At 37.5% G+C, this 26,849-nt stretch overlaps 2 protein-coding genes across 2 annotated transcripts; one reads left to right on the top strand and one right to left on the bottom strand.

Moving 5' to 3' along the window:
- Positions 1-2,261: 2,261 nt before the first annotated feature.
- Positions 2,262-15,077, bottom strand: LOC134753088 (uncharacterized). The gene is made up of 7 exons (XM_063688852.1): positions 14,885-15,077; positions 11,057-11,228; positions 8,167-8,445; positions 7,193-7,324; positions 6,578-6,650; positions 3,061-3,221; positions 2,262-2,389 (listed from the first exon to the last, which is right to left on the bottom strand). The coding sequence occupies exons 1-7, from the start codon at positions 15,068-15,070 to the stop codon at positions 2,262-2,264; spliced, it is 1,131 nt and encodes a 376-aa protein (XP_063544922.1). The 5' UTR covers positions 15,071-15,077.
- Positions 15,078-15,196: 119 nt separating this feature from the next.
- Positions 15,197-25,622, top strand: LOC134753087 (uncharacterized). Its single transcript, XM_063688851.1, has 2 exons — positions 15,197-15,631; positions 25,408-25,622. The coding sequence occupies exons 1-2, from the start codon at positions 15,217-15,219 to the stop codon at positions 25,620-25,622; spliced, it is 630 nt and encodes a 209-aa protein (XP_063544921.1). The 5' UTR covers positions 15,197-15,216.
- Positions 25,623-26,849: the final 1,227 nt, after the last annotated feature.

The following is a 26,849-nucleotide window of genomic DNA, read 5'->3' as shown; positions in this document are numbered from 1 at the left end:
CTAGGCACGAGGATTAAACACCTACCGAGTGAAACACAAAACTTTTCATCACACCTACGCGAGGAAAATATTAACTTTAAAACTTTCCGAGTACAAATGAAATAAAAAAGATTTAACTTAACGAATAAAACATTTGCTTCTTTGATTTAATTTTTAATTTTAATTTATTAAATTTAATAGAATAGCGCTATTAAATTAATAATTTGCAACAAATTACTTTACCACTGTTGTGGATTAAATGCAAATTTCTCGTATTTTTTTAAAATATGTATAAAGAGCGGCTTTATAAGATGGTGTGGTCAAAATTATTAATCTGATTAAAAATGTATCGTTTTAGCCCAATCAATGATTGACCGATAGACCCGCCGTTCAGTACCATTTCGTCCCTTGTCACAGTGACAATGTTATGAGGTCCCTAGCGACTTTCATATTGAATGTCAATATGACGAGGTACGAAATAGTACGGAAATATTTTTTTAGGGTTCCGTACCCAAAGGGTAAAAACGGGACCCTATTACTAAGACTCCGATGTCCGTCTGTCCGTCTGTCCGTCACCAGGCTGTATATCATGAACCGTGATAGCTAGACAGTTGAAATTTTCACAGATGATGTATTTCTGTTGCCGCTATAACAACAAATACTAAAAAGTACGGAACCCTCGGTGCGCGAGTCCGACTCGCACTTGGCCGGTTTTTTATTGTTATTTATTGACTGTAGTTTTTATGTGCTATTTATTTTCAATACCTAGTAATTTTGTTATATCAAATCAAAATCACATTTTTAATGTGGATTCCGCACGAGGGAAGCCGTTAATTCTAGATTGACAGTGCTCTTAGAGGCTTTTAAGTCTAGTCTAGCCCGAGCTTAGACGTAGTGCATTAGGTCTGAAACTAGGTACCTAGGTAGTTATATCTTGTACAAAAGATGTGAAATGTAATAAAAAATCGTGCCACCATATTTCATATTTCATTTATTGCACAGTCATGATACATAAAATAAGGTGTTACAAATAAAGTAAGTAAATTCATGACACCCTGTTAGGGCACAACAACAATGTTTAACTTACTATCTAATACCTATTAAAACATCTCATTATAATATATCTACCGTAATTTGTGTAAAGAAATAAAATAAGATAATAATAATCATCAAATAATAACATTGTAAAAGTGATAAAAGATAAAAAAAATAATAACATTCCATACATTCCGATTTTGGCAATTGTAAAAGTAAAAGTAAAAAAAAGTAAAAAAAAAAACATCAATTTGAATTCAATGTCACAATAAATAAATTAAAGTATTTTAAATTCCATGCCTTGGAGACTTTAGAGGAACGTGGCTGGGTGAGTAATGTTCAGCGGTGAGGTGGAATGGCTGGTTCAGTATGAAGGCGAGGAAAGAAAGCCCGTCTTGATGGTCACAATATATATAATTTTTATAAGCACAATATAAGCTCCTGTAAGGTGAAATGTGAAGGATAATACTCTAATGTTATATTATATCGTCAGAAAAAAGTAAAATCATATAGTGCAAAGCACTGTAAAAAGGAGTTAATACATAATATTACGAGTATGTTCTGTTGGACTTGCCAACAAGTAAAATGTACCGTTAACGGGTAGACTGAAGGGGCCCACTGACTATAAGTCCGCCAGACGATATGGGCCTGTCAGTTAGAACAAAAATTTGTCAGTTCCGAATGACAGGCCGATATAGTCCGATGTAGTATAGTGTAGTATGGATGGTATAGAAAGGATCGCAATCTCTTATGGCAGAATTGTTGTAAAAGTGACCGCGTTAAGCTTTAAATAATAGTTCCTAATCTCTCCGGTGGCGCTAGTTAGACTCTGGGACATGAGTATAACATGAACCATATAAGGCAACAAATAACCCGACCAAATTACGTAGGTTGTTTTTGGTAGTATTTCGGTGTATGGTGGCGCCGCCTAATTACTGTTTTTTGATGGACACTTTTCATACATAGAGATTTGGCTCCTTTATACAGTCTCCATGGTCCGGCGGACTGATAGTCAGTGGGCCCCTTTAGACTAATTTATTCCAACATAACTGATCCAGAGTGTAGGAGGCAGCACAGGAGACGTCAGATTTTTGGCGCGAGGCGTAAATGTGTAGTTTATGCTTCCAAAGTAGCCCACAAGATGGCAGCACTTGCTTTGGCGTGAAGTGTCAATGTACGTGATGTACATGTTTATGGTTCCGATTCAGGCCACAAGATGGCAGACCCTCCAACGCGCACGGTCCCTATCACATGACAAGATGTCCCTTTTTATCGAGGATTCCCATGCGCTGCATCCAGCCGATGAAAGCCGCTCTCTCGTGCACCTCCGCGCGCACGTCGCCCGCGCACTCTGAAAGCGCGCGTTCTTGCCATACTGAAAAAAAAATGGAGGAGCTTAGAAATTAATTAATAGTCGGAAAATTCACCGTCTCGCTCTAACTCGTGACTATGGATCACCAGCCCATCGCTCGCCAACTGAGCTACCGAGACTTCACTTGAGGACAGTGAATATTTACACCATATGTCGCATATTTAAGAAGTATATAACTTAATTAGTTATATGTAGACTTAAGATCTTACTACTGTTTATATAATTTTCTTGGACATCTCCTCCCTCTAGCGTTCTTTTGTGCACACATGTTTAGAGTTATAGTCCAGATCTGAACTGTAAGCCATCTTGTTCTTTATAAAAAAATAAACAGTTAAAATTTTAATATTTTTTTTCAATGTAATTTATATAAATGTTTGTAACTTGTTTTGTGAGCTAAATAAATAAAATAAAATAAAAATATTAAAAATAGGAAGAAAAAGAAAGAGAGCGAGTGAAAGAAATAGCGAAAGACGTAGTTAATAAGAGAGGGGTAGAAAAGGCAAAAGAGATTGAAGCGAGGAGAGAGATAAAATGAGTGACAGAGATATACAAGAGAGATAGACAGAAATACAAAAATACTCATACTCATTTATTAATAATATTGTTACATATGATGAGGAATGAGGAAGAGACAGGTAGATGAGGACAGACTGTGAGCGAGAGAGAGAACATACCTGAACCATCATTACACGACTGTAGGTCTAGTAGACAGTGGTTCTGGAACACGCGTGCTCGCTCCGGAAACGTGTACGCGCATACAGGCGCGTACACCTCCGGACAGCGGACAGGGCAGAAGTGGTCACAGGGGAGACCGTTGGTGTTCGCTGTCATGGCTCTGGGTGGGAATTGGATTCGTTATTCGAAAGAAAACAACAACAATTTAAAAATATTATTGTAATGTACCTAACTAGTACTATTTATTGTATATTTGCATGTATACTTTTTTTTTATACCACGTCGGTGGCAATCAAGCATACGGCCCGCCTGATGGTAAGCAGTTACCGTAGCCTATGGACGCCTGCAACACCGGAGATATTACACGCGCGTTGCCGACCCTAACACTCCTCTCCGTCGTTGAGCTCTGGCAACCTTACTCACCGGCAGGAACACAACACTATGAGTAGGGTCTAGTGTTATTTGGCTGCGATTTTCTGTAAGGTGGAGGTACTTCCCCAGTTGGGCTCTGCTCTAGATCTGGAATGACATCCGCTGTCCTACCACACAAAGCGAGATGTCATTCACAGTGCCCATACCTCTCTTAATACTTGTGTCCGTATGGCAAATAAATGATTTGACTTTGACTTTTGACTTTGAAAACTTCAAAAATGTACTGTACACAAGCACAAGTGGTGATTATCCCAAGGAATATCGTACATTGACCCGGCGTTCTTATCTTTATCGCACGCGCGTAATTATTAGAGACCGGAATTCATAGGGAGTTCTTATTATTTATCGATTTCGGTACACATTGATATTGATACAATGTAAAATACAAAATATTAAAAAGTTACAATAGTTCATCAGAGCCAAGTGAATGCAGTGGAAATGAGAGCGTTGAGAAGTATGTGTGGTGTGAGATTACAAGATAGAATTAGGAACAGTGTGATAAGGGAAAAGTGTGGACTGAGCGAAGATGTAGTGACAAAAATTGAGAAAGGTATGTTGAGAAGGTTTGGACACGTGGAAAGAATGAGTGAAAAAAGGCTAACAAAGAGAGTGTATAAGGGAGAGGTAGAAACGGGAGTTGGAAGGGGCAGACCTCGGCGGACTTTCTCTGATCAGATCGGGGAAATTCTGAAGAAAGGCCAGGTCAAGAGCACCCTAAACCGGCGAGCGTGTATGAGGAATGTTATGAAAGTGAAGGAAGCGAAAGAGGTATGTCAGGATCGTAGCAAGTGGAAATCCGTGGTCTCTGCCTACCCCTCCGACAAATAGGCGTGATTATATGTATGTATGTACAATAGTTCATAAATATTTGACTGTAAAAAAAGTAATTTATGCAGATAATATGGAAAAAAGATGAGTACTTATTCTTTTATAAAGAAACTAAGGAAATATTTGTTATCACCAAAACAGACTTTGAATGCGAAATTAAAAAAAAACACTGAACTGAAGTAATTGAATGTGATATTATTATGTTTTCATTGTTTTTATTGCACATCTCTATTTCGCATTTTCAACTACTCAAAAGTTATCTGGAAGAAATCACTCTTTAGGGGGCATTCAAATATTACGTAACGCAATTTTTGAAATTTTTTGACCCCCCCTCCCCACCGTGTAACGCGCCGTAACGTTTTCCTGTAACCCCGCTCCCCCTACCTTAAAGTTATGTAACACCAAAGTGACCATTTTTACCTAAAAGTCACAATTATGTTTAGGAAAGTATAATCATAAAAATTAAAAAAATGAGCGACCGTGTATGAGGAATGTTATAGCATGAAAGTAAAGGAAGCGAAAGAGGTATGTGAGGATCGTAGCAAGTGGAAATCCGTGGTCTCAGCCTACCCCTCCGGGAAATTTATTAAAAAAAAAAAAATTTTACGTAACGCCTTGTTCCAAAGCCCCCTCCCGCCCCTGTAACGCATCGTAACGTTTTACAAGACCCCCTCCCCCCCAATTGCGTTACGTAATGTTTGAACGCCCCCTTAGCGAAAAGACCTGTTGTTATTTACCTCTACTTTTAATCTTATTTAATACGTTGTATTCTACATTGTATCGATATAGGAATATCGAAAGTCGATAAATGAGAAATCCCTACTGACAATTAAAACCGTTACGAGAATTCCGGCCTGTGGTAAATAAAATACTGCTTTTTAGGGTTCCGTATCCAAAAAACGGGACCCTATTACTAAGACTCCGCTGTCTGTCTGTCCGTCTGTCTGCCACCAGGCTGTATCTCATGAACCGTGATAGCTAGACAGTTGAAATTTTCACAAATGATAATGTACTTATTTTGTTTTAGGTACCTAAACAGTTTATGAGTAGATACCTGAAGATACCTAAATAAGTAGATAAGTAATCCGGCCTTCACCACTGGAGGGCTTCGTCACTTTTTCTTTAATATATGACATCTATTACAGTTTTTAGATAAGTAATACTTAACTTAAAACAGTATGTAAGGAGAGAGCCTAATTCTGCCAACAAACTGTTTTACAGTTTGGCGGAGATTGTATTTATGAAACTGCTGTTTTCATGAATAAATGTTATTTTTAATCATTATAAATAACTTTTAACGGATGTGATAAAAAATGTATTTATTAATATTCAGTGCTTCCATTTTCTTCCTCATAATATTTATTTCCTTTTTCCCTAACCCGTTCTAGACCCTAGTGCTCTTGATAAATACTGCATCATTTTTGATTTATATTGAGCTTGACTTGCAATAAGATCGTGCTTGAAGCCATTCGGCCATCTTTCGATTTTTCTTTCATTGTAACTTTTTCGTGGCGGTATGTTTTTGATTTCGTTATAGTCACTGGAACAAAATGTACAGACGATGTAATGCCAATTTGTTAGAAGCGTTTCGTTAGTAAAGTGCGGGTGCCAGACTGGACCATCATTTATTTGTGACTTTTGTATTGCTTTAAGAGAATGGGTCCCATACAGACATTAGATACTCAAAACAAACCTGATCGTCTGATACCATTCATGAAAAATCTGGAATAATTATGGAATGTTCTCCATCTTGTATGTACTAATATGTATTAGTTTATCCTTTGTATATCATTTAAGTATTAGTATTTAATCATAATTTTGTTAGTTTACTTTATTATGTTTATATATATATACATAATATTTGACTTTTTTTTTGGTTCTATTTCTCGTTATAATTTATGAATCTATCCTGCACCAACATGTATGTCTCTGTTTGACCTAATGGTTGACTGGTAGAGAATGCCTTTTGGTATTAAGTCCGCCATTTGTACATTTTTCTTTGCTTGTGCAATAAAGTTTAAATAAATAAAATAAATAATTGCAGAAATCTAGAATCTCATTTGTTTCAATTTTGGATAGTCATTTTAATATCTAGGATAGAAGATTAGCTATATGGTAAGGTGCAGTCAAGGTCATAAATATATATTACATACCCAGTTTCAAAAATATGTGTACGCTCTTACACCTTAGACAATAAAGTCGAGTTCACATATTTTTGACCCATTTCTGAATCGATATTTTTGCCTTCGACTTTACCGTCTTGAAGCGCTTCGCCGCCCGCTGCTCTGACCACCACCACTTAGCTCACTTATTGCAAAGGCCAGGGGGTCTAGACAAGATGCCAATCGATGCCTCTTCCATATTAGTGCGACAAAGAGACGCTAGGGTATCGTTCGCTACGGCGTTAATTATTGGCATCTTGGCTACGCATCCTGGGCTAGTACTGCAGCCAGACAGTATACTCCTGCCGGCCTAGCCAAGGTGACAATCGCTATCGCTACGACAAAGAAACGCTTTGTGTCTCTCTATCACTCTTCCATATTAGTGCGACAGTAGCGTTTCGATCGCTACGAAGCGTAAGCGATTGGCATGTTGGCTACACGGCCTGAGGGGGTAACTGCCTACTCCGTCGCATTAACAAGTGTTTATCTGGCCCCAGTGTTTCTCTTACCCAATCCACCTTCCACTGAGACAGGCGGAGATGAGAAATGTGCGGGAATCCACCGATAACATTGATTCTCTTCTCTCCGTTTGAATTTCGCACGCCTCTCATTTGCCTCAGTGGGTAGGCAGACCTCCGCTATTTCCTGAATACCCCCAGTCACAATATAAGGTACCGTCTTGATGCGCTTCGTCGCCCGCTGCTCTGACCACTCTGCTGCTGCTGCTCTAGCTGATTTCTTGGCAAAGGCCTGGGCTGGTACTGCAGCCAGCCAGTCTGCTCCTGAGGAGGCAGGTGGCTGCCTACTCCGTCGCATTGATCGATTGACACTGTTCTGTACCCTGAAATATGGTTGAAATTGTTACCTTTGCTTGTCAATAGGTAAATATGATGTACATCAACCGCCAAAGTGTCCATTGAATGATATAGTATGATTCTTCTCAAATTATTTTTAAGTGTAAAACCCTAATCTGTTAAACCAAATCCACTGTTTCTTTTGTGCGAGCGGTCGGCCATTGTGTGCCATTGTGTCTTAGTGGGTACTACGGCATAAAATAAGCCTTACTTTGATAATTAAATAGCTATTACCTCCAATAATTAGTTATAATATTTTTGGTGCCAGTCGTTTTTGACAAGGAAACTGGAAAGCTGTCATTCTTCAGTTTGATTAGGTCTGGCCAAATGTATAAACATTATAATAATTTAATTGCTATATTCAAATAGCCTATTTAATTTTAACCCTGATTCTAACGAAATGTGATTTAATGTATGCTTTCAAATATAAAAAAGCTTAAATAGACGATTTTGTAAAATTCTCATAATCTGCACTGACCACCCATCGGGGCCCCGCCACGTGACTGCTTTTGCCCAAATCCGTGGCGCCACTTGACTACTTTTCGCGTTTTCGCTGGCGCCACTTGAAGGGTTATAAAATTTATAATATAATTCTATCATTAATTGTGTATCAAAAATTGAAAACTGTCTAAGAAGTAAAGAACTGGCCGCGTAGCCAACATGCCAATCACTTACGCTCCGTAGCGATCGAAACGCAACTGTCACTATCGCACTAATATGGAAGAGTGATAGAGAGACACAAAGCGTTTCGTTGTCGAAGCGATAGCGATTGTCACCTTGGCTAGGCCGGCAGATCTGAGGAGCTTTAATTCACAAAAAAACTACTCACTATTATAATCATACCGAAGCCCACAATTCACCTTCCTAAAAAAGCACTCATTCTTAAAAAGCCTATATTTCGGCCTCTTATTCTCCAACTTCACTCCACAGACGGCCTCCAGCAAATTCTCGCAGTCCAGATTCTCGCAGTCCATGGGATTCTCGTGGATCTCCTTGTACTCTTTGACGGCCTGTTCTATCTTTTCGTCGTCCAGTTCGTGTTTTATCTTCTCTTCTGTTCTTTCGTCGTTTTTTCCGGGTTTGAAGACTACGCCGCCTTCGGGTGGTTCTGAAATGATTGGTATTTTTTTTAAATAATTTTTCATTGTTTATCTATTTCTACACAAATGATAGGTTCCTGCTCTAGGGCGTTTTACTTTCCAAGTACGGTTTTTTTCACTGTTTTGCGATTAACAATTACAATTTGGTTCCAAAAGGATTTTTTGCACAATTTACATTCTGATATTTAACATCCTATATCATAAATAACACCAATTTTACCTAATTTTCAATCCAATGCACCCTCAATTACTACAAAGTATTAAAACAAAGTCGCTTCCTGTCTGTCCCTATGTATGCTTAGATCTTTAAAACTACGCAACGGATTTTGATGCGGTCTTTTTTAAGTAGATAGAGTGATTCAAGAGGAAGGTTTATATGTATAATTTTTAAAGGTTTTGTGTAAATTAGTTGAACTATCCGTGCGAAGCCGGGGCGGGTCGCTAGTAAATACTAAAAGAGTATCATGTTTATAAATACATATCTACTTTCCTCGTATTTGAAATTAAAAGTAGACAGTTTAACTCGGGTGAAAGGCACATTTCAGTCTCGTACTTTTTGCGCTCTCACTGCGTTCAAGCACAGCCCAACTGGCGAAACTGCCTCGACTGATATTAGTGCTTTTCATAAAAGCAAAGAGGATATAATAAGATAGAGCGGTACTGTCATAGTACATTTTGTAACCACTGTAAATTCACTGCCATCTATCGACATACTTTAAAACTAAAAATGAAGATGTATAAAAATAGGTTAAAATGTATTTAAATATGGATAAATGATTTTTTTATTTGTATTAATTATTTTTATATGATTTTGACCCATGTTCTTTAACGGATATGCGTTAAAATTATAAATAACGAACGAAACCGTCAACGCCCTCTATACGAGAGTAGGCCAAAACTAGTGGCGCCATCTGAACGAGAATCAAATTTTCGTGATTTTCGAGGCACGTTTTTTCCTTAGACTGTATCCATCTATTACGGAGTTATATCTATCTTTAATAAAAGTTAGGAGTGATATAGTAGATTGTTAACCAAGGGTTGTCGAGTAGTAGTACTGATAGTTCCGCTACTTGACGCTAGATGTACACTACGAAAATAATAGTCTGATGGTAACAAAACCGATGTATGGAGCACGTCTTTTTAAATCTCTTTGATCATGTTCTTTCAAAGCAAAGATAAATATAACTCCGTAATAGATGGATACAGTCTAAGGATAAAACGTGCCTCGAAAATCACGAAAATTTCATTCTTGATCAGATGGCGCCACTAGCTTTGGCCTACTCTCGTATAGAGGGCGTTGACGGTTTCGTTTGTTATTTATAATTTTAACGCATATCAGTGAAAGAACATGGGTCAAAATCATATAAAAATAATTAATACAAATAAAAAAATCATTTATCCATATTTAAATACATTTTAACGTTTGTTTATAAATCTTCATTTTTAGTTTTAAAGTATGTCGATAGATGGCAGTGAATTTACAGTGGTTACAAAATTTACTATGACAGTACCGCTCTATCTTATTATATCCTCTTTGTTTCAAAGCACATATTTCTTAAAGACGTCCAAACTCCAAATTCCAAATTATTTATTTGTTAAACATAGCAAAGAGGATATTCTTTGAACATAGGTATGTACAAGGATTTCAGACATACCCCGACGCTACGCCAGCAGGTTTGAAAATAAGTTGGTGCAGGTTATCCCCTCGAAACTAAAACTACATTCAAAAAGTCCTAACTCGATGGCAATAAAAATATTCAATAAAATTAGTAACGAAATAAAAAACACCAAGTCCGACAATGAATTCTTTAAAAAATTAGCAGAACACCTGATTAAAAAAGCCTATTATACATTAAATGAATTTTTTCACGACCAATAATTATAATTAATAAAGTACCCATTATATAACCTTGTACAAAAACCTCGTTCTCCTCTTGAATAAACTGTTTGCTGTGCCCTACAGGGTGTCATGTTGTACACGATTCTATGTTAAGTATAGGTTAAGATACAATGTGATATGCAATAAAGATTATGAGTATGAGTATGAGTATGAAGGTCTTAAATGTATAATGCAGTATCACAATGTTTCGCCAAATGGCACACAAATTGCTACAGAGCCGTAGCGTGCAATTATAAACTAGTCTTAAGGCGGTTCCCTGAGCCAGAAGGCGAAAAATCTCCTTACATGATCATGTTTTTCTAAGAGATGTTGATATTAGTAGACGTGAAAAAAATATATGTAGTTCTTGACTATATTATCTTTAATAACATAGCTTCCGATACACGAATTATGGCACTTCGCTCGATACAATTAATTCCCAAAGTAACCTCTAACTCGGACTTTTAATCCAACTTTACTCGGTTATTTACTATGTGATACTATAAACAAAAAAAGAAGAAAAAACAATCTTAACTTAAATAGTAATTTCATAGCTTTCGAATTTCAATATTGTAAGGTAACGTTTTTAAAATAAATAAAAATCGACAAAATTCGATCAAAATTGACACTTGGCGTGCATTATCTTTCCCGTTCTTTCTTGCGAAATGTGACAGTGACAGCGGCAAACCGATGGAACGGCTTTAATAAAATATACGGCTTTAACAAAAGGACATAATTACCTGTCTCCGTCTTATACCGTTCGTTAATAACGTCTCCCACAGCGACCCGTTCCATCATGTCCTTCACAGAGTACTCGTCCCTCCTGCCTCCCTCGGCCCTTCTGAAACTTTGGGCATCATTGTTGCCTGACGGTATGAACACTACGTCGTTGCCGGCTTCAATGGCGGCGGTCTGAAAACAGGCAACACTATCGCACTTAAACTATCGTGAGACATATTTCAAAATATTTAACAGTACGGTTTTTACTCAGTATTATTTTTAGTCGCTTTTGGCGACATGTTTCGGATTCTTTGGGAATCCATCCTCAGGCACGAGTGTCCGCGGCGGTTGTACGTCGTGCACTGCCCGCGCCGCCCGCCTCGTCGCTCGTTGCGCACGCGCTGATGGGGCGGGGGCGGGGGGCGCGGGGCAGTCCAAAAGCGACTAAAAATAATAGTGAGTAAAAACCGTACTGATAAATATTAGGCAATACTATCCTTCAGGATTATTCTGATTGTGACATAGACATAGTATAGTAGTTATAGACATGAAATCGAGCGACCAGGGGTAAGAGAAAGATATTCATGTATTGACAGGTTAATGACAGCATAATCCCTTTTCTCTTTCTCTCTTATAAATTCCGGTATTTCGCCATCGCATCCTACCTATGCTGCCATAACCCGACCATGAAAAAAAACCCGGTCGGTGATAAGGACAAAGCATGGCACTATTTTCTCTTTCCTCTTATAGGAATCGCAATAAGACTATCTTTCTCTATCAAAGAGTGTCAGGCCCCTGGATTGTGACAAAGATAGAGATTATATGACTGTCTAATTGTCAATGACAAAAGTGACATTTCGGGATGGACAAATGTCACTGTTCTCCTCCACGCTTCGCTAGTGATTCGCGCTGGCTCGGTCAAAAACTATCATGCTACAGTATAAGGTAACTTTTACTATGGGACCAACCACGAAATCGCAAAAAAAAATTACCTCCCGTAGAAAATGGACCAGCCAAAATGTATGAAACAGACAAACTTTTTTTCGCGATTTCGGGGTTGATCCCATAGTAAATGTTGCTCAGTACAATCCCAAAACCTCCCTAGCAAAGGGAATGCACTTATTAGCCACCTTCTTCCTCGCGTTATCCCGGCCTTTTTGGCCTCGTCTCATGGGAGCCTGGGGTCCGCTTTGACAACTTATCCCAAGAATTGACTTAGGCACTAGTTTTAAAGCGACTGCCCATCTGACCTTTCAACCTAGAGGGGAAACTAGGCCTTATTGGGATTAGTCCGGTTTTCTCATAATGTTTTCCTTCACCGAAAAGCAACTGGTAAATATATCAAATGATATTGCGTACATAAGTTCCGAAAAACTCTCCGGGTTTGAACCCGCGACCTCCGGATTGTTATATGATTATTATAAGCACTATAGGCAACCAGATTATGATGAGTATAAGCACTATATAATCGCCTGGTGGTAAGCATTACCGGCGATGACACCGGCAACACCACAACAAAGATAGATATAACTCCGTAATAGATGGATACAGTCTAAGGAAAAAACGTGCCTCGAAAATCACGAAAATTTGATTTTCGATCAGATGGCGCCCCTAGTTTTGGCCTACACTCGTATAGAGGGCGTTGACTGTTTCGTTTGTTATTTATAATTTTAACGCCTACCAGTGAAAGAACATGGGTCAAAATCATATAGACCCTACTAATAGTGTTGTGTTCCTGCCGGTGAGTAAGGTTGCCAGAGCTCGGGGGAGAGGAGTGTTAGGGTCGGCAACGCGCATGTAACTCCTCTGGAGTTGCAGGCGTACATAGGCTACGGAGACTGCTTAACATCAGGCGGGCCGTATGCTTGTTTGCCACCGACGTAATATAAAAAAAAAAAATATATAAAAATAATTAATGCAAATAAAAAAATCATTTATCCATATTTAAATACATTTTATCGTATTTTTATAAATATTTATTTTTAGTTTTAAAGTGTGTCGACAGATGGCAGTGAATTTACTGGGGTTACAAAATTTACTATGACAGTACCGCTCTAGTATAAGTTACTCTATGACCACAATGATGGTGGTGTTGCCGGACTTGCTTCAGTCAGTGCTTTCAATCAGTGCTTTGCTCCAAAGAGCGAAGCGTATCACTGAGCCGTGACCCTTTTGTCCTGCTGCAACGCACACAGGTTGTACATAGTTTTACACCATTTCTGTCTCATTTTTAGAGTTCCGTACCTCAAAAGGAAAAAACGGAACCCTTATAGGATCACTCGTGCGTCTGTCTGTCTATCTGTCACAGCCTATTTTCTCCGAAACTATTGGACCAGTTAAGTTGAATTTTTTTACACATATGTAAGTTTGAGACCCAAAGACGGATATGTAACGTAAACAAATTAATTTTAAACATGGGAGCCACTTTAGGAGGGTAAATGAGAAAATGAAAAAATATTTTTTTTAAACTATATCGTGTTATATATCATATGAAAGAGCTCAGTGTGAGAATCTCAAATATATATTTTATATTTTTTTAGAAGAAACAGTTTAGAAGTTATTCAAGAAAATAAGCAAAAAATGACCATTCCCCCCCTTTATCTCCGAAACTACTGGGTCTAAAATTTTGAAAAAAAACACACAAAAGAGATCTTTACCTATAGATTACAGGAACACCTATTAGAAATTGCAGTCAAGCGTGAGTCGGACTCAATTACTTAGTTTTTGATCCGACCCCCTACGGGTTTTTTAAAGACATTTCACTCACGTTTCACATAAAAAATACATTGTTTTAATTGTGTAATTTACGGAACCCTTGGAACGCGAGTCCGACTCGCACTTGGCGGGTTTTTTATTATGGTATTTTCTTATAATTTTATTTCTTTGCTAGTGTGATGGGAAAACGCTCTTTTCTTGAAGGTTTGAACTTCGTACCGGTCCGAAAATACCGAGAGCGACAGTTCATTCCACAGATTAGCTGCGAGGCAGGATGTTTCTTGAGAAACGCACAATTCAAGAAATCAGCCAATTTCCAGTCACCATTTACCTCCTAAGGCCCAAGCCCAAGCTCTCTCTCTCGATGAAATTTAAATCCTATTCAATTGGAACAGTCGCTTTTGCTTTGTTTCGTTCAATTTTCGAACAACGCAAAATCAACTATTTCCTACACTAGGTTCAAATTTCAATGGCACATTTTGGAGTTTTCCTTTGTATGGCTGGGACTTAGGAGGTTAAGTAGGTAGGTATTAATTCTCTAAAGTGGTGCCAAGTTTGCCATTAGATTGTGGCGGTCAGAACAATTTATTAACTAAATGCATTTTGGGCTTTTAACATAGGTAGTTGTTTTTTTAGGACTTAAAAATGGGAGATATTTTTAGTTCATCGCATGTTTTTCCCGATTTCCCGAAGGCTGTACCGATTTTGTTTGTCGGAAAGAGTTACCTCATAGTATGTTTTTTTAGGGTCCCGTACCCAAAGGATAAAAATGGGACCCTATTACTAAGACTCCGCTGTCCGTCTGTCTGTCTGTCATCAAGCTATATCTCATGAACCGTGATAGGTAGACAGTTGAAATTTTTACAGATGATATATTTCTATTGCCACTATAACAATAAATACTAAAAACAGAATAAAATAAATATTTAAGTGGGGCTCCCATAAAACAAACGTAATTTTTTTGTCGTTCTTTAAACCCTTTGTGCGCGAGTCCGACTCGCACTTGGCCGGTTTTTTTTATATATGATGTAAGAGCAAACGAGAAGTCAGCGATTACCATTGGCCATAGACATTAGACTCCCGCAAATAATTATCAGACCAGTAAATAGTAAATCAAACAAAAAAACAATTACCGTTTGCTCCAAATAATCCGAGTCATTCGCCTCTCCTTTCTCTTCTCTCTCACTCTTCAGCTTATCCCCCTTCCTCTCCCCCCCACTCTTCCTCCCCTTTTCATTCCCTTTCCTAAAATCCGAAGGTGCTTGCACGTCCGAGTGTCCCATGTATGTGGTGATGACGTCAGAAGTGTTATACGCCATGTGACCGGCTTCGATGGGTACAATTGTTATAAGAACGAGTGTTAGGTACAACATTGTAGGTTTGAATGAGGTTATTGTTGTGAAATGTATGGTCGGCATAACAGGTTAAGCATTTTAAGTATTTGGGCCACTGGGTCACTGAAGACATGTGTGACAATATGGATATCGAGAGGGAACGCAGAGCGCTGGCGGTGCGCTGCAATATGCTGGCTCGTAGGTTTGCACGATGTACTGAAGAGGTGAAGGCTACGCTTTTTAAAGCATATTGCCAGTCCTTCTACACGTGCAGCCTATGGATCAGCTATACGCAGCGGGCATACAGCGCTCTGCGGGTACAGTACAACAACGCGTACAGGGTGGTGTTCGGGCTGCCGCGACACTGTAGCGCATCGGGTATGTTCACGGAGGGACGGATCGATGGCTTCCACGCGATCATCAGGAAGCGGTGTAGCTCGCTGTTGAGGCGATGGCGCGCCAGCTCGAATACCATCCTCTGCACGTTGCCCGACCGGTGGGACTCACCCTGGCTGAAGCACTGGGTGCAGCTACATGCCCCATTATGTGAAATTCTGTTTTAATATTATGTTTGTACTAACCCTAGATTTAAGTATTAGTATGTATGTTACTGACACATTATGGACTTATTTGTTCGAAATAAATTATTATTGATTGATTGATTGATTAAAATCTCATCGCTTGCATCTTGTTGTATTGTTAGTTAAGAGTCCCCGGTAAGTTCGGCCGAATTTCACATCCTATACAAACTGAGTTTTGTTCTCATTTTAAAACTACGTGTGTACACGAGGCCAAGGGCCTGACACTCTTTGATAGAGAAAGATAGTCTTATTGCGATTCCTATAAGAGGAAAGAGAAAATAGTGCCATGCTTTGTCCTTATCACCGACCGGGTGGCATCATAGGTAGGAGGCGATGGCGAAATACCGAAATTTATAAGAGTGAAAGAGAAAAAATTCTATGCTGCCCAAATTTTATATGAATATTCTTTCTCTTACCCCCGGTCGCTCGGTGGCGCGTCTATAACTACTTGTATATACAATGTCTATGACATGAGGCATATCTAGGTCTATAATTAGTTTATATAGCTCTAGTATACATATAAAACAAACAAAATAGAGAAAAAAACAAATTTTGTATGAAAAACTTAAATACGCTGTATTTTTTTACTTTATCTGAAGCTACATAAACTAATTACCAGTATAAACTGCGAGCGAAATCCATTGAAGTACTAGGGTTGTAAGGTTGTCATACGTCATTTCAATAGATTTCGCTCGCAGTTTATGATGCCTGCTAATTACAGACATAGATATACCTTATCCTATTGTAAATATAAAGTTTCAGAGCAATCTAGCTAGTTGTTTTAAAATGAGATCGTAACTACGTTTGTATGGAGAACCGAGCTTGTCGGAGACTCTTCGGCCTCTGCTAGATAGATGCTTCGTTATCTCGAAGAAAGCTCTAAAGCAGGTGTACTTTGCTCACTTCCATTCTATTATGTCGTACGGCACGCTCATTTGGGGTAACTCCACTGAAGCCAGAAGAGTCCTAATAGTTCAGAAGAGAGCAATTCGTACACTTGCTGGAGTAAAACATAGGCACCCGTGTAAAGAACTTTTTATTTCGGAACGCATAATGACTCACTACTCACAACACCTGTTTGACTTAATAACATACGTGAGAAACAATATTGCTCAATTTTCTCGTGTAGATTGTCCGGGAAAACAACTGAGTAATACAGGTCGTCTTAGAACAGTTCCTCGTCGCTTGGTGCTTTCAAGAAGGAACCCACGAATCATCGGATCTACTTATTTCGAGCACCTACCTGCCGAGATAAGAAACGAGCAATGCGACGAAATATTCATGCGTAAATTGAGAATCCTTTTGTTTGAAAACCCTCTGTACTCAGTAAATGAGTTCATGGAAATGACATTTTGATTCATTCTTATTGTTTCTTATTGACATTGTATTCTTTATCATAAAGACGATCCTTATTGGGGGATAATACTATTTCATTGTTTCTATTATTGTGTGTTGACGATTCTTATTGGGAGATATTATTTGTATTATTTTATACCTACTCACAATGTAACCACTGTTCCCATTGGGATTACTTGAATTTTTATTATTTGTTTCTATTTTTATTGTTCTTGTGTGTTGGGTTTTTATTGTTTAGTGTAAGTTTTGACATTGTAAATTTACTTCTATTTTGGATTTGTAAGTATTTACATACTTACTCTTATTCTAATTGTGTTGTCAATCCTTATTGGAGCTATAATTTTATTTCATTAGTATTGTTGTTATTTTCATTTTTATTTTGACGATCATGATAGAAATTCTAATATTTTTGACATTAATGCAAACTTATAATGTAATTGTCTTTCATGAAATAAATCATCTAATCTAATCTAGACTTGACTGTGTTTTTCAGACTTATAGTTAACAGTTTTTAGAGAACTAAAATCCTAACAATAAAAAATTTTATTCACTGCACTCTCACACACTCAAATTTAACGACAACAAATACGTAAGCGTGTAAACAAATATGTAAATTCGAGTGACAGTACACACGTGGTACACACGATAGACGAAAAAAGTTCAACCATCATATCCGTACTGAATCGCAATGTTTTTCCATAAAACACCGGACCATTTGTTCCTGTCCATTTTGCAGTTTCCATTGATTTTTTTGCAGACAGTACTTGTAGAACAAAGAACAGTTTTTGCAACCTATTTTTAGTGTCCGATAACGCTGTATAATAATAAACATTAAAAATGACTTAAAAACCTTTTCGTCGCTTAGGTTTATATTACCCTTTAATTTAAATTGCTTTACTTCGCAACCTACTGATTATTTGCCATTTGAATAACTACCCAAAACTTTAAAACGCAAGGTCTACTTATGAATAGCCATTTTAAGTATTTAAGTCCTTTTAATAATGAGAAGCCTACGTGAAAACATTTTTCTTGCCAAGTGGTGCCATCTTTTAGTGAGCTGTTGAACTTGAGGGAAAGTTAGAAAGCCAGTTGAGTTTTCTGTCTCTGCGCTCTTGTTTAATGGTTCGTGAAAATGTTTCATAGATGGCGCTAAAACCGAATTGTAGTTACATTAGCTATAAGATTTTTTAAAGCCATTTTTTGCGATGAATTTCGTGAAAAATGTATAGTGTGTATTTTTATTACAAATGAATTCTGAAAATATTTTCTATAATATTAATATCCAGGGATGAAAATGGGGACTACGTTTGTATGGAGAAGCGAACACTCCCCTTTCCTCTTAATAATTACAAAGATAGATATAACTTCGTAATAGATGGATACATTTTCGTGATTTTCGAGGCACGTTTTTTCCTTAAAACTGTATCCATCTATTACGGAATTATATCTATCTTTGCTCTTAATAATTATTGCGTCAAACTAGTCAGTTTTAATATTAATAAATAAATAAATAAAAATATAGCTACAAATAATTTAAACTAATAAATATTTTTATTTCCTTAAAATATCATTGTTAGGTATTTGTGACAATTGTGACTATATTTTCCTTGATCCGCGACCGGGTGCCCAAGGGACAATGTTAGGAACAATACTCTTCCTGAGAAGATTCTTGGCATGAAAATATGTAGGTTTTAGCCATAATACTGACGGCTTAGAACCTCTTAGTCTTCGGAGAGACGTTGGCTCTCTTTGCATGTTCTACCGTCTGTACAATGGGGAATGTTCCGAAGAACTTTTTGATCTGGTGCCATCGTCTCGTTTCTATCACCGCACCTCCCGCCAAAGGAGCAAAGCTCATCCTCACTTCTTAGATACATGGCACACCATGAATAAGCGGGCATCCCGCTCGTTTCTTCCCAGAACGTGCAGAATGTGGAATGAGTTGCCTCCTGAGGTATTTCCTTTGTGCTACGACATGGGATTCTTCAAGAAGCGGGTATTTAGGGTTCTCAAGGGTCGGCAATGCTTAAGTGGCTCCTGTGATGTTGCTTACGTCCATGGGCGACGATGACTGCTTCCCATCAGGCGGCTCGTCTGCTCGTTTGCTGAATATCACATAAAAAAAAAAAAAAAAGTATTGTACCTACATAAGGGTAAGTTCAAGTTCAAATATACTTTATTCATGTAGGGCAACAAGCACTTATGAATAGTAGGTATTACATATAATATATTTGTATTTTACGAAGCAAATGCTTGAGTCTTGAAACAAGAAAACACCATTACTATTTTTTTTTATTATAAACTGATCGGCGATTGGCCCTAGTCACACCTGATGGAAAGTGAAGACAGGGCCTAAGATGGAGCTCACCGGTTCAGTAACAGCCTATTCACTCTTGTTTTAAAGAGACCGAGGTCATATTGATCAGGGAATACAGATGGCGGGAGCGCATTCCATTCCTTAGCCGTCCGTACCAAAAAAGAAGGAGGCGAACCGTTTCGTCCGAACGAGTAATTATGTTTTATTTTATCACGTTGTTACAAATATAAGTCAAAATGACAGATTAAGACAAACGATAAATAGAGTTAGACCAAGATAAGTCTGCAACGATTTTGATAGCACACGCAGTGCCAGTGTTATTTTAAACGTCACTTCTATGAAACTATAACGAATTACTATTATAAATAACACTTGCGCTGGACCCAGGTGGCAAAGTGACGTCATTTATAGGTTATAATGACGTAACGGACGTCATAATGACGTGTTCGTCCCTTCTATGGCTAAGGCCCAATTTAATTTCCGACCGCCAAGTCGTCACTTATTAGCTGCGCCTAAAACACGCACTATGTCCCACGGCAAATCACCACTAGTCCGCGCTCTTCAATATATTAACGCACTCCTCGCATCAGCACCGGAATGTGATGTATTTGCAAGTAGTTGGATGGATCTGTGTAAAGAGTGCATGAAGTTCTGTGAGAAGATGGATAAACGTGAATCTTCTGTTTTGTATTAGTTTTTCATTTTTGCATTTGTACCTACTGTTTGTCCTCTACTTAAGACCGTATAATGTACCTAGTCTGTATGATACTGTCTGTTTTAAATTTCACAGTGTATTATGTATTATTATTAGTTCGCTGTAATGCTGTGTAATTTTTTTGCATCAATAAAATTAAATAAATAAATGCTACCTGGGAAGCATTCCATCGTTACGTAACGTAAGACATCGGACCCATTTTTTGACTTTCCGAGCCTGGTTCTTTTTCGGATTGCCCTTTTAAATTATAGTGTAATATTAGTATCATCTTAAAGCTGCTTGTTTTCTTAATAAACTGTTTAATTTACTTTTACTATAATACGCGTCGACAAAGTAATTCGGAATTAAAGCAAATAGTCTGCAACGATTTTGATAGCCACGCAGCGGAGCATTCCATGAAAACGGTAAGTTATTCATCTAGTTTTTTTAACAATATTAACGACGAAATATTTCGTAAGCGATTCGCATGCAAAATACGCCAATACTTTGTGCTACACGTAGACATTGCATCTTCTTCTTTGTTTGCCATGCCCTAACGGACGTCGGCGACCACCTTTGCCATCTCTCTCCTGTTCTTAGCCATTTCTGCCAGCATGGCTGCGTTATCGACGTTCGTCCATTTTTTTATGTTGTCAAGCCAGGTGACCCTCCTTCTTTCCCTTCCCCTCTTGCCATCAATTTTTCCTTCTAATATTAGTTGTAGTATATTATATTTGTCATTTCTGTATATGTGTCCAAAATATGATATTTTCCTTCTTTTTACCGTGATCAAAACTTCTAACTTTTTATCCATTATATTAAGTACTTCCACATTCGTAACTCTATCGGTCCAGGAGATTTTTAACATACGCCTATATAGCCACATTTCAAATGCTTCTATTTTCTTTTCCATAGCCTTATTCAGAGTCCACGTTTCGCAGCCATAGAAAAGTACTGATAGTACATAGCATTTTACAAGTCTCCAACGAAGCTTTAGGTTGATATCCTTGTTGGTGTAAATAGACTGCATTTGCAGACATTGCATAAATAAAGAATATTGTTAAAAAAACTAGATGAATAACTTACCGTTTTCATGGAATGCTCCGCTGCGTGGCTATCAAAATGGTTACAGACTTATCATGGTCTAACTCTAGCTAGTTGAGGCTTGTGACGCGTTTATGTATAACGCAATAAATTTTCAGGTCCAGTGTTCTGTCCTTTCTCAAGTGTCTTTGTGCCTATCTGACTTCATTGTTTGAAGTAAGCACAAAGTGCCTTTATCCTCAGAGAATATCAAAGTTACATTGAAATAAGATTGACCTATGTTCACGTTCAAGTTATCTTGGCTTACTACGTTTGTAGGTACTGAATAATTTATATTAAAGATGACGTTCGAATGTCGACTTACTTACTTACTTAATGGCGCAGCGACCCAAAATGAGTCTTGGCCTCCGACACGAGTAAATATACGCCAGTCGTCTCGATCCTGTGCCATCTCCCGCCAGTTATCAGCATGGAGAGCGCTCAAATCTACTCCAACAGCATCGCCCCATTACTGTTGCGACATTACTGCAGCGGCGCTGATGTCGCCGCTCTGTCTGTCAATTTCCTTGATAAAGCATGTTTTGGCCGAAACCGGATACAACAGAAAATTAGGTTTCGGTGCGGCCGAAAGGTCTTGCAGTTTTTTGGCCGAAACCGAACCTGGGTGAGTAAAAGGTACCGTTGTCGGGTTAACTTAAACTGATTTATTACAACATAATCAACTGTTTTTACACGACTGCCCAAAAAAAAGAGTGTAATGTTTTCAGCGTTCATGTTTGTATGTATATATGTATATATATATGTATGTGAGTTTCTTTATTCCACCATAACTTCTAAATGCCTTAACCGATTTAGATGTATGATATATCATTCGAATCCGTACGTCATCCCGGGTGACATAGGCTATGTGACGTCATAATAAAATCAATATGGCGGACGTAATACACAATAATGCGCGACATTTAAAAAAAAAAACTTGCAAACTTATCGAGTTGGGTATCAAAATGAAGAGCTTTGAAAGACGATTCAAAATATATATGCAACATATGCATTTAATTCTTACTTTGGTAGAATAAGGATTTACAAAATATGCTAAGTAAAAGAAATATTTCTATCTTATTTAGTGACGTCTCAAATAAAATAATTTTACCGCTGATCATAAAAATATATACAAAAAGATAATATGGTATAGCGTAAATTTTTAAATCGCGCTATTGAAATATTTGAAATCAAAATTTGTGTTTAAGCAATGAATTGATATTCGTATTTCTTATAAATTTGTACTTGCCTATTGCTTCATTTAAGGGGATCCCATGCCCCAATGACCTTCGATTTGAATCCCTTAGTTTTCTAATGTTTTTTGTAGCTTATCGTATTAACAGCAACGGATTTTAGCAATATAGTATCCCATATTTACTTCAAAGTTCATTGTTTTCGAAATATTTGGCATCAAACATGAACAATTTGGCATCAAAGTTGAAAAAACTGGTTTTCTGGCCATAACTTTTGTGTTAATTAGTTTAAAATTATAACCTTAGACAATTTTTTAGACGTCTAAGATGAACCCAAATATGTAGATTTCGTATAAGTAAGATCTTTCACAGCAATCGAGATACGAAAAAAGTGTTTTTTAGACAATGTTTAAAACAATCATAAATAAATAAGTATTCATTTTTTTCACAATCCGGTAGACAAAAATGGAGATAAAAGATTGAAGAACCGATAGCCGCTTATCTTATAATTCTATATGTAGTGCAAAAGTAGGAGATACGATTCAAAACTTGTCAAAAATCGATGAAAACCTTAGGTAGCCCCTTAACCCGATCGTAAATGAAAAAAAAAACAGGTTTTGTTTGAACTCGTGCATTACTTATTAGCTTATTACTAGGTACCTACTAACTCCATTTCTTATTAGCTTTAGTACGAAACGTATTTCCATGATTGTGAAAAGTGTTTAAGTCACAATGTACTTACTATGTGTATGTTGATTTAACATGTATTGTAGAAAGCTCGCAACATAAAGTCGACTGTATGTATTAATCTAAGGCCTAAATAAGAGAAGGCCCGAAGCGTCCGAGAGAGGAACGCCTTTAATAATTTGGTGTTCAGACACAGAACGATAGTAGGTACAAATGTCTTAATTCAAAGGCCGAAGTCTGAATTTCGCGTAGGGCCGGAGGCCCGGAGTGCGCGTTTTACGCAACTTCCCCCTAGTATCTTAATTGCAAAGGCCGAAGACCAAAGTGTAGTGCTCAAACACAAAAATAGTAAAAGTGTCTAAATGCGAAAGCCGAGCTCCAAGTAGAGCCGAAGGCCTGGAGTATCCGACAGGTACCGTCAAGTAGGGTAACTGGCGATAGATGGGGGATCTATTGTAGACATTTTTTTTTAATATGGTCTAATTGAATTAGATAAAAAAATCTACCCTGTAGGCCGAGCACATGATTGGCGCGACAGTATCTCGCCGCGAGATAGACTACGCGTCTTTTACTAACTGTATGAATTAAAGAGGGACGGTAGTCTATGTCGCGGCGAGATACTCTCGCGCCAATCATGTGCTAGCCCGGCTGAGACTGTTAAATCATGACTCAAAGAATGTAAAAGTAGACTATAATTGGGAAATATTTCCTTTCTCTAATGTTATAGCTCTGTGTCAGTGAAAGCTGGCGTGAATCCGCACCAGGACTAAAATAGCGTGCTTTTATGTCGGAGGCCAAGACTCATTTTGGGTAATCGCGCCAACCAAGCAAGTAGTAAGTAATGTTATCCCACCTATCCCCAGTTAACCCACTTGACTGTGCGAGCTTTCTGTAATCAATCCTAGTACTGCTACGCACATTGCAAGCCCTATAGCTGGCCCTCGCATTAAGACACTTGTAATAACATTGTTCCGTGTTTCATCACTAAACTTCCGCAGCTTGGTCTTAGGCTTTTCATAGAAGCGCGTCTCTCTTGGAAGTTTTGGGCCTTCGGCACTACGCTGAGCTTCTGGCTTATGCAAGTGTGCAAGTGTTAATTATACGTCATAATTTCATAAAAATGTCCCATTTAAAATAATACTTGCACAGTTTGGACAATCAAAATCGCTGCAGACTTCTTTGTCTAACTCTATTAACCTGCTATTTTGCCGAAGGCCATGCGTGAGTCGTACAAAAGTCGCGTCAAAGATAATTTAATAAAAATCTTTTGTATGTAAAAATGAAATTTATGAGACTTATAAATCTTTCCTAAGCCTCAAACATTCAAAACTAAGTACTACTACTTCTTAAAAGCTGTACCTATGTAAAGATAAAGATGTGAAATGTCCCAAGCCGTGAACATATTGCCGACAGAAAAGATGACCGTATTTCGATTCCGGAACGTTGTGCTAATTAAAAGTTCTAATTTAATATCCACATTTAAATATTACCTATTCTTTTTTAAATCATAGTTTTAGTTCGTTTTGTCACTAAAATGAATAAAATAAAATAAATTAATTAAAAAATTAAAAACACGACTGCTGAATTTTAAGCGAACTGAAAAGCTAAAAATAATTTTGATGTTAGTTACATAACTTTATGAATTCAAATTGGAATATAAATGTACACTTACGGTAATTTACAGTAAATACAAAGGTTTATGCACATTTATGACGTGACTGTACCTGTGTATTTTATTTCGATTGCAGTCGGGGGACCTTTTGAATGGGAAAATGCACTACATCAAGGTCCCACGACTACAATCGAAATAAAATACACAGGTACAGTCACGTCATAAATGTGCATAAACCTTTGTATTTACTGTAAATTACCGTAAGTGTACATTTATATTCCAATTTAAATTCATAAAGTTATGTAACTAACATCAAAATTATTTTTAGCTTTTCAGTTCGCTTAAAATTCAGCAGTCGTGTTTTTAATTTTTTAATTAATTTATTTTATTTTTATACATCCTAATCTACGGCGGTACAGACCTTATCTTAACTAAATCAGCGCGTGCTCAAACCTATACTAAGTTATCGACACGCGCCGATAATATTTTGCTGACCGCCATACATGATTTTTATTAGAAATGCCACGATTATACGGCACCTATTCGGCCTATACGGCAACTTTGGCGAATATTCGGTATTTAGCCGAATGGTGCCTTCTATTCGGAAATGAATTTATATTAAATTTATAATAAATTTATAATAAATTTATAATAAATTTATAATAAATTTATAATAAATTTATAATAAATTTATCAGGGGATCGTTTAAGGTAGCACCTATAGTTGAGAAAGTAAAGGAAAGTGGATTGCGTTGGTATGGCCATATCACCACCATGATGATGACCATTCTTTTAAAAAGGCCCTAAATATACCCAACCAATCCCGAGGAAGACCACCCAACACCTGGTGGTCAGACATGCAGAAAGAGATCCGGAAAGAGAACCTGAGTACGCAGACAAGCCAGAACAGAGCACTCTGGCGCAGACATACAAGAAGACCCGACCACAGATAAACTGGGAAGAGGGACAGGCAAAGAAGAAGAGGGTGCCTTCTATTCGGCTGAACACCCAATAGGTATCTGTTGCACCTACCTAGAAAGAAAAATTACGCAATAAAAATAATTAAAAACTAGGTATATTATTTTAAAATGTAATAATGGAAATTATTATTTACAATGACGGGACTTAATCGCGTAAAATAGTTTTAAATTTACCTCCGACTAAACTATTTTATGCGATTAAGTCCCGTCGTTGTAAATAATAATGAGTAAAAATCGTGAAAGTTTAAATCAGTGTTTTAATAATGGAAAGTTGTTACCAATACACAATAATTTCACCGGTGGACTAGCTTGGTCACTTTTTCTTTAGTGTATGATTATGATATCTATTTCATATTTTATTTTTATCATGGGTCTGATTCGATTGACTCTTAATTCATTAATTCTGTTGAACAAAAAATATATGTGGCATTCTCAACCAAAAGTGTACTTATTGTCGGTTGTCAATAAGGCGCTATTTCCATATAACTTCAATTTGAAATCAACCTTATCGACAAGCAACAATGTGGTACCTTTTAGTTGAAAACGTCACATATTTTAGCGAATGTTGTACTATGTTGGCAAACAGTTTTTATAATAATTGTAACTCGAAATGTTCGCATGTCATGAATATTGGGCGCTTCGGCCGAGAGAAGGGCCGAACATTCAGACTTCGGTATTCGGCCAAAACCACTATTTGGGGCATCACTATTTTATTTATATGTTGAAACCGAAACTTGGGTCGGACACTAGTCACTACTGACAAGGCGAGGTCTCTAAAATGGGACGTGCCATTGACTAAAATCCGTGTCCCGTGATTGGTCGTTCTAAAGGTCATGAAATCCCGTCATAGCAACCGTCGAACATGACTCTAATTAGCGGAGTCATGTCACGGGGCAGGGGCCCATAGTTATCCGGCACGGCATTCTTTTGTTTTTCATGTTTACTGAAATCGTTTGATCTTTGAATAGTTCTTTGTTACAGTCTGATTTTGCCCCTTGTTAAGGCCGTTCCATCGGTTTGCCGCTGTCTTTGTCACATTTCGCAAGAAAGAACGGGAAAGAACATACACGCCAAGTGTCAATTTTGATCGAATTTTGTCGGTTTTATTTATTTTAAAAACGTTACCTTACAATATCGAAATTCTAAAGCTATGAAATTACTATTTATGTTAAGATTGTTTTTTCTTCTTTTTTTGTTTATAATAAATAAATAATAAATAACCGAGTAAAGTAGGATTAAAAGTCAGAGTTAGAGGTTATTTT

Source organism: Cydia strobilella, chromosome 26 (genome assembly GCF_947568885.1).
Source record: "Cydia strobilella chromosome 26, ilCydStro3.1, whole genome shotgun sequence".
Classification (NCBI taxonomy): domain Eukaryota; kingdom Metazoa; phylum Arthropoda; class Insecta; order Lepidoptera; family Tortricidae; genus Cydia; species Cydia strobilella.
The sequence above is the reverse complement of the archived record's forward strand: the minus strand, read 5'-3'. Positions and strand labels throughout refer to the sequence as shown.

What these genes read in the sequence shown, in the direction of transcription:
- LOC134753088 (XM_063688852.1), bottom strand. Translation starts at nt 15,070, where the DNA reads ATGGCGTATAACACTTCTGACGTCATCACCACATACATGGGACACTCG. An exon ending in ACGGTATAAGACGGAGACAG is followed by an intron (nt 8,446 to 11,056) that starts GTAATTATGTCC and finishes CAATCATTTCAG; the next exon opens with AACCACCCGAAGGCGGCGTA. An exon ending in GCTTCGGTATGATTATAATA is followed by an intron (nt 7,325 to 8,166) that starts GTGAGTAGTTTT and finishes ACCATATTTCAG; the next exon opens with GGTACAGAACAGTGTCAATC.
- LOC134753087 (XM_063688851.1), top strand. Translation starts at nt 15,217, where the DNA reads ATGTGTGACAATATGGATATCGAGAGGGAACGCAGAGCGCTGGCGGTG. An exon ending in GCAGCTACATGCCCCATTAT is followed by an intron (nt 15,632 to 25,407) that starts GTGAAATTCTGT and finishes TCTTTTAAAAAG; the next exon opens with GCCCTAAATATACCCAACCA.